Genomic DNA, 8,977 nt, shown 5'->3' on the forward strand with positions numbered 1-8,977 from the left:
TACTCGGGAGGCTGAGGCAGGAGAATGGCCTAAACCCGGGAGGCGGAGCTTGCAGTGAGCTGAGATCCGGCCACTGCACTCCAGCCTGGGGACAGTGCGAGACTCCGTCTCAAAAAAAAAAAAAAAAGAAAAGAAAACAAAACTGTAATGCAAAGAGATAGAAAATAGGAGAAAAAATAATATGATAGAGGGCCAGGCCAGGGGGACTTCCAGAAAGAGAAAACAGAGTAGAAGAAATTACCAACAAAATAATTCCAGAAAATAAAGTTATGAATTACCATACTGAAAGGATGTAGTGAGTGCCTAGCATGATAGAAAAGACAAAACTTAAACTATAGAGCAAGGCACATCACCCTGAAATGTTAGAATCCTAGGGACAACCGGAACCTCCGATGAGCTTTTGGCGAGGAAAAAAATCACAAAAGACTGTAATCATTTTGTTCCTGCTGCAACACTGGCAAATAGAAGACAATGGAGCAATGCCCACAAAATTATGAAGGAAAATAGTTTCTGACCTAAAATTTTATACCCAAGGAAACCAACAAGCATCAGGGTAAAACAAAGATGCGAGGTCATAAAATTTTACCTTCTATGAACCCATTCTCAGGCAGATACTGAAGGGGGAAAAAATAGGATGTAGGATACAGAAGATCAAAAAAGAGAGAGGCAAAGAACTAACAGGGAATCTGTGCACGAGGCATAGAGGGCGGCCATGATGGAAGAGGTCAGAGGCTCCAGAGAGATCTCTTCAGGATGACACTGCTGCGACCCCTGACCCCTGTGATGTGTGGGGATATCTCACAAAGAGTTGGGGTTGAATGAGTGTCATTTACATAGAAAACTAAGTAAACAGACAAAAACAAGATGATTTTCAGCGTAGGGCAAGTAACAGGTTGTGTAAAAGAAAAAGCCACAGCAGTGTATGCTACTACATGGCTAATCTATGAATGACACTCACTGCATCTTAATGTGAACTCCAGATACGCACAATCACAATGAGAGAATGCAAAGACAGGAAGCATGGAGGTGGGGCGGGGTGGTGAAAAAGAAATAAATTCTCATGTTTCACAGTTGGAGATCAAAATACAAAATCTAAAATGAAAAACTAGCAATAGCAGTTGATAAACGTGTTATTTAGCAACGTAGAGGTAAATGCCAAAAAAAAAAAAATCAACAAGGCGACTTGAAAATGCTTGACTCTGGGGAGCAGGATGTAGAGCTCTCAGGCCGGACTGACTGCTTTGCTCATCAGGATCTCTGCATACCTGATTATGGGCATGCAGAGCTTTGATAAAAATAAAAACCAAAAGAAAACCAAAAAGATCTATCACACATTTTGAGGAAAAAAGATGCATACACAAATAGAAAAGCAAGCAAAGCAACTGTACTAGTAATTCGCAGAAGAAAGATACAAATGACTAACAAGTTGATAAAAAGTGCTTCACCTTCATCTGCAATGAAAAATTTAAAGAAATGCCATTTTTTCCTCTTAGGCTGAAAAAGCTCAAAAGAATAGGTGTATCCAGTATTGGGAATGTATAATCTTGTACACTGTATAGAGAAGTGTAAGCTAAATAAACTAAATAACCTTACAGGAAGGCAATTGAGAATACATATTAAAATGGAAAGTGTAACACACCCTTTTGCAAAGGCAAATTCACTTCCAGGAACTTACTTTACAAAAATTTGGCACTATTTCACAACTATTTAGCATAAGCATAAAAATGCATGGTAAGTGACATTCATCATCATGGCACACTTTTTTTCCAGAGACAGGGTCTCTGTTGCCCAGGCTGGAGCGCAGTGGTGCGATCATAGCTCACTGAGGCCTTGAACTTACTTCTGGGCTCAAGTAAGTCTCTGTCTTCAGCCTCCTGCACAGGGAGAGTCATGGGTTAGTTTTGGAATTCTTCCTGTCACACCTACCCTCCCGGCTTTCTGCCCCTTCAGAATTCTTACTGGAAATCACATTACAAATGGAAATTTCTCCATCATAATAGAAAACTAGATCTTCCAAATCCTCCTTCCCTGCTTTATTTCTCTCCACAGCAATACCCCCTTCAAATGTGGTATATATGTTACCTTTTATTTCAGTTAACTGCCAGAACCCATGAGGATGTAAGTTCCATGAGAGCAGGGACTTTTGCCTGTTTCATTCACTGTGGAATCCCCAGCACCTACAATATTACCTGGAGCTGAACAATATATGGAAGGAGGCTGAAAGAAACCAGCGATGACACAAATAAACAAAGAAACATTCCATGCTCACGGATTGGAAAAATCATATCATTCAAATGGCCATACTGCCCAAAGCACTTTACAGATTCAATGGTATTCCTATCAAACTACCAATATCATTTTTCACAGAATTAGAAAAAACTATTCTAAAATTCATATGGAACTAAAAAAGAGTCTGAATAGCCAAAACAATCCTAAGTAAGAAGATCAAAGCTGGAGACTCGCATTGCCTGAGTTCATGTTATATTCTAAGGCTACAGTAACCAAAACAGCATGGTACTGGTATAAAAACAGACACATAGACCAATGGAACAACTTAGAGTACCCAGAAATAAAGCTGCAAACCTATGATCATCTGATCTTTGACAAAAACAAGCAATGGGAAAAGAATTCCCTATTCAGCAAATGCTGCTGGGATGACTGGCTGACCATATGCAGAAGATAGAAACTAGACCTCTACCTGTCACTACATATGAAAATTAACTTAAAATGGAATACAGATTTAAATATAAGACTTCAAACTATAAAAATCCTAGAAGAAAACCTAGGAAACAGATTTTTCAACATTGGCCTTGGCAAAGAATTTTTGGCTAAGTCCCCAAAAGCAAGCGCAATAAAATTAAAAAATTGACAAGTGGGATCTAACTAAAGAACTCCTTCACAGCAAAAGAAACTATCAACAGAGTAAACAAATAACCTACAGAATGGGAAGAAATATTCACAAACTATGCATCTAATATCCAGAATCTATAAGAACTTAAATCCACAAGCAAAAACCAAATAACCCCATTAAAAAATAGGCAAAGGACATGAACAGTCACCTCTCAAAAGAAGACATATAAACATTCAATAAACATGCAAAAATGCTCATCATCCCTAATCTTCAAAGAAATACAAATCAAAACCACAATGAGATACCATCTAACACTAGTCAGGTAGCTATTATTAAAAAGTCAAAAAATAGCAGATGGTAGTGAGGCCACAGAGAAAAAGAAAAGCTAATACACTGCTGGTGGGAATAAAATTAGTTTAGCCCCTGTGGAAAGCAATTTGGAGATTTCTCAAAGTACTAAAAATAGAACTAACATGTGACCCAGCAATCCCATGACTAGGTATTTACCCAAAGAAAAATAAATCGTTCTACCACTCATATGTTCATTGCAGCACTTTTCACAGTAGAAAAAAAAAAATCAACCTAAGTAGCCATCAATAGTGGGTTAAAGAACATGTGGTAAATATACACCATGGAATATTACGCAGCCATAAAAAAGAACAAAAATCATGTCTGTAAAAAGAATAAACAAGGATGCAGCTGGAGGTCATTATCCTAAGCAAACTAACGCAGGAACAGAAAACCAAATACCACATCTCACTTATAAGTGGGAGCTAAACATTGAGTACATATGGACATAAAGGGCCAGGCGCAGTGGCTCACACCTGTAGTCCCAGCACTTTGGGAGGCCGAGGTGGGCAGATCACCTGAGGTCAGGAGTTTGAGACCAGCCTGGCCAACATGGCAAAACCCCGTCTCTACTAAAATGCAAAAATTAGGCAGGCGTGGTGGGGTGCGCCTGTAGTCCCAACAACTTGGGAGGCTAAGGCAGGAGAATTGCTAGAACATGGGAGGTGGAGGTTGCAGTGAGCTGAGATTGCGCCATTGCACTCCAGCCTACGTGACAGAGTGAGACTCTATCTCAAAAAAAAAAAAAAAAAAAAATTCCATCTCAAAAACAAGAAAAGCCACATGGATGGCAACAATAGATACTAGGGACTACTAGACAGGGGAGGAAGGGAAGAAGGCGTGGGTTGAAAACCAACCTACAGCCTACTATGCTTACTACCTGGGTGACAGGACCCATAAATCAAGCCTCAGCATCACGCAATGTACCCTTGTAACAAACCTGCCCACTCACCCCCTGAATCTACATGAAAGTTGAAATAAAATTTTATATATATATATATATATATATATATATGGGATATAACATAACCTTTCACACTATACTTTGATGAAATAAAAAGAAAGTTATTTTAAGTCAAGTACACATGGTTCCTGGTTTTCAAAAAGTTTTCACCAGTTATTTTTGGCTTCCTAATTCTGAGAGAATAAGACTATGAGGCGTCTCAGACAAACAGGTCTAGATATATTTCGTGAAGGGTAAATAAAGCAGACACATGTTCATATTTCTAATTTTCCAGAGATTTAATGATGAATGAAAAGTACTCTTCAGGCAAATGAGTTTTGGGTTTCATCAAACATAAAATGTTTTGAAAACTAATCCAAGATGTTCACAAAAACAAAAAAAAAATCACTCCAGCAGGAAATACTGTTCTTGTGATCCTGACTGGAAACATCTTATTGTCTGTCTCTTCCCTGCATTGTAACAAGGTTACATCACAGCAGGCCACTCCTTCTGAAAATGTGAATTGTCTTTTCATATCCACTCTGGCAGCTGCCTCGGTCCATTTCTGTCAGGTGGGGGACAGTACAGGCAGCATCAATAGTGTCATTCTTGAATGACGGCTCCTTTTAAATGTTTTCTTCAATTTCCCATTACCATTCCTATTTTCTTTACGCTAAACCTCCTGCAGGCAACCACCTCCCTCTGGTTTCTCATTCTTTCCCACGTCCTCGGCAGCGTGGTTGATGGGCTAGGGGAGGCTGTAACCGAGGGGCCTTCCTTCATGGCATAGTCCAGCCTTGAAACAGGGCAGAGGCAGAGTGGACAGGGTAGCAGGAAGAATAAGCAAGGGTCTGATGCGAGTTTATACTTTGGGAGGCTCTATTATTGGACAGTAGCGTGACAGATTTTTCTTTTTTTTTGGACCCACACTGCAGTGTAGTGGCGCTATGTCAGCTCACTGCAGCCTCAAACTCCTGGGAGCAAACAATCCTCCCACCTCAGCCTCTCAAAGTGCTGGGATTCTTTTTCTTTTATAGCATAAACTGAAAAGAAGGTTAAGGCAAAGATACAAGATGTATATACTCTGGGTAGATTCTGGTTTTAAGACATTTGACTGCTGACATGACAGAGACTCCCAGCCCTGCTAATTTAATATCTGGGCTGGATCTTGGCTGAAGCTGAGTTTTTCTTGCTAGCTTCTTTCATTTTCTGTGCCCACCTCCCCAAAAAGCTTCAGCCTGGCAAGGGAGTATTATGGTGCTGGAATCTTCAGAAGTTTTAGCAAAATATAGTAAGAATGCAATAGGAATTGCTAGTTTTAAAGAGGGTATCTATTTGCGTAAGAAAAGGTGCTCAGCCGCCCTAGCCAACAGGAAAATGCAAATCAAAACCGCAGTGAGATAGTACTACACATTACCCACATGACCCTGAGTAAAAAGACTGACAATACTAAGTGTTGATGAGAATGCACAGAAATAAACCTCTCATAAACTGCTGGAGGGATATAAATTGTACAATTACTTCAGTCATCTATTTGGCACTATCCACTACATTGTATGTATACCCTGTGGCCCAGGAATTCCATTCTTAAATATGTATCCAGCAGGAATGAGCACATATGTGTTTCAGGAAATATGCACAAGAACATAACAGCACTATTCATAATAGCTCCAAACTGGAAATGATTCAACTGTCCATCAATAATAGAATGGATAAATAATGGTATAATCCTACAATGGGTTACTAAATAGTGAAGAAAATGAACAAATTACAGCTATATGCAACAATGAGGATACATCTCTCTGACTGAATACTGTGTAAAAAAAGCCAGATGCATATATTACATAGCTTTTTTTTATTCCATTTGTAATAAAATTCAAATGCAAGCAATACTAACATAGTATTTAGGGATGCATACTTTTGTAAAAATCTGGAAGGAGAATTGAGGACAATGGTTATCTTAGGGAGTACTGAGGGTTATGATGGGAAAGTCATAGGAAGGGTCTGTGGGAGCTGGTGATGCTCCTCTTCTGGATGGGAGTGGTGACTGCATGACTTTTCACTTCCTCACAGTTCAAGAAACTATGATTTCTATTTTGTGCATTGTATCTTCATGTATTTCACAAGAAAAAAACTGAAACTTACATCAGGTATTACTTCCTTTTCTGACTTTCACAGAAAACAGATACTGTCCTAGAAAACAAAAACTCTTAAACTAAATGCAAACAATTCTCAAAGCAATAGAAAGAAAACGTTTGGAGAAGTTTTGGAGGCCCAGCTACATAGGACCTTTATGTGAATTAGGCAGTGCACTCTTCTTTGGGAGGATAATTCAGCAAAAACGGTCTTCTTGGGTGGAGGCATCACTGCTGGGGGAGCTCGTGTCTGCTTCTGAGACAGCAGGGACGGGGCTTGGCTTCAGCTCATCCCCACTACAACACTGTTTCATGCATTCCCACTGATCACAAAACCCACACCACTACTTCACTGACACACCTGCTAACAGTCATGCAAAGAAAATAGCCATAGTGTTTTTCTGCACTCTCATAATGTTTAAAAGAATGTTTAATTCTCTTACTTAAATAATTCCAGAAACTGGCTCTAGGAAATCCAACATATCCAATCAAAGTTGCGAATGTTCCACCTCAGGGAGGAATGCTAAACAACTGAGTATAGCCTTGCTGCCACCGACCAGAACACTAGGTGGCCCATTACTCAAGACAACCATTGCCAGCAGATAAACTGACCCACATCCCCTACCCCTCACATGCTCTACCCAGCCCAGTCCACATTCTCTACCTTAATATCAATTCCTGCACTTTGCTTAATAAAAAAAAATCCCTACCAGCTCATTTCAAGGACTCAGCCAGAGAATCCTCCCTCTCCTGTGCTTCCTCCCTCATGCCTGAGGGATAAGGGCATAAGCTCCAATAAAGCCTTGTCAGGAAAACTCTTTTGGCCTCATGACAATTTCTATCGCATTGAGAGCCCAAGAACCTGTGGTCAGTAACACTCTGACCAAAGGAAAAGGTCCCCTTCCCTCGGGAGATGCAGCTCTGCATGTAGCCATACATTTCGTGGGTGGAGTGCAGACTGTTTTCCAGTTGCATTTGCCTCTCTGTCAGGGTGCCTTTGGGCAGTGCACAAATATCAAACACTCCCTGGCAGCCCTGCCTAGGAGAATAGAAAGATGATAATTACATGCATATTGGCCCACCAAGCATAGGCACAGGACTGGCACAGGACTACTACTGCCCAGGGCCAGCTGGAAGTTGGCTGACGTTGTCCCTTACCGCATAGCCTTGTGTCTTCTTCTGGCACCATTTCAGTAGAGCATTGCGCTTGGAACCACCATATTCCCGGGCCAAGGCCGCCAGAGGGTCTTTTCTTTCCACACTGGTTAGAAAGAAGAGCACATGGTAAGGAGAAGATGCTAATACTTAGAATCCCCAAATACACAAGAAATAAATACCTACTTTAGAAAAGCAAAAGTCTACTTTATCCAGCAAGATTCTAAAGAAATTAGTCACATTACTTTTTTATGATATCTCACAGTATAAAATAAAAATTAAATTGTGCTTCCTGACCATCATAAATCTGGGGAGATTTCTGTTACATTTTGTTTTAAAATCCATCTGTTGCTCATCCAGCTAGTCTTTCATTTGTTTACTTAAGTACAATATCATTTGAATTAAAGATACGTAAACAAAACACACCCTACATGTTTCAAGACTAAACCAGTATCTACATAACATGTAAAAGGTAGACTGGCTGGGTGCAGTGGCTCACATCTATAATCCCAGAACTTTAGGAGCCAAGGCAGGAAGATCTCTTTAGCTCAGGAGTTCAAGACCAGCCTGGGCAACATAACGAGACCCCACCTTTAAAAAAATAAAGAATAAAAAAATTAGCTGTGCATGGTGGTGAGTCCTTGTAATCCCATCTTCTCAGGAGGCTGAGGAGGAAGGATTGCTTGAGGCCAGGAGTTCAGGGTTGTAGTGCACTATGACCGTTCCACTTCACTACAGCCCGGGCAACAAAGCAAGACCCCATCTCCAAAAAATAAAACAAAATAAATTGTAGAGGTACATTGGAAGGGCATATTAAAAACACCAGATATGGTTGGGAGGGAGCAAGATGGCCGAATAGGAACAGCTCCAGTCTCCAACTCCCAGCGCAAGTGACACAGAAGACCGGTGATTTCTGCATTTTCAACTGAGGTGCTGGGTTCATCTCACTAGGGAGTGCCGGACAATCGGTGCTGGTCAGCTGCTGCAGCCCGACCAGCAAGAGCTGAAGCAGGGCGAGGCATCGCCTCACCTGGGAAGCGCAAGGGGGAAGGGAATCCCTTTTCCTAGCCAGGGGAACTGAGACACACAACACCTGGAAAATCGGGTAACTCCCACCCCAATACTGCCCTTTAAGCAAACGGGCACACCAGGAGATTGTATCCCACACCTGACCGGGAGGGTCCCACGCCCACGGAGCCTCCCTCATTGCTAGCATAGCAGTCTGCGATCTAACCGCAAGGCAGCAGCGAGGCTGGGGGAGGGGCGCCCGCCCGCCATTGCTGAGGCTTAAGTAGATAAACAAAGCCGATGGGAAGCTCGAACTGGGTGGAGCTCACAGCAGCTCAAGGAAACCTGCCTGTCTCTGTAGACTTCACCTCTGGGGACAGGGCACAACTAAACAACAAAAAAAGCAGCAGAAACCTCTGCAGATGCAAACGACTCTGTCTGACAGCTTTGAAGAGAGCAGTGAATCTCCCAACACGGAGGTTGAGATCTGAGAACGGACAGACTGCCTGCTCAAGTGGGTCCCTGACCCCTGAGTAG

General features: G+C 41.5%; 1 protein-coding gene across 3 annotated transcripts in view; it reads right to left on the minus strand.

Annotated features, from left to right (window-relative positions):
* Positions 1-8,977, minus strand: part of SPECC1 (sperm antigen with calponin homology and coiled-coil domains 1) — a 328,700-nt gene that overhangs the window by 48,716 nt on the left and 271,007 nt on the right. For all 3 annotated transcript variants that reach the window (XM_011971260.1, XM_011971261.1, XM_011971262.1), the window contains exon 12: positions 7,436-7,538. In XM_011971260.1, the coding sequence (XP_011826650.1) occupies positions 7,436-7,538 (103 nt within the window). The remainder of the gene's footprint in view (positions 1-7,435; positions 7,539-8,977) is intronic.

This window comes from Mandrillus leucophaeus, unplaced genomic scaffold (assembly GCF_000951045.1).
Source record: "Mandrillus leucophaeus isolate KB7577 unplaced genomic scaffold, Mleu.le_1.0 Scaffold995, whole genome shotgun sequence".
NCBI classification, from domain to species: Eukaryota; Metazoa; Chordata; class Mammalia; order Primates; family Cercopithecidae; genus Mandrillus; species Mandrillus leucophaeus.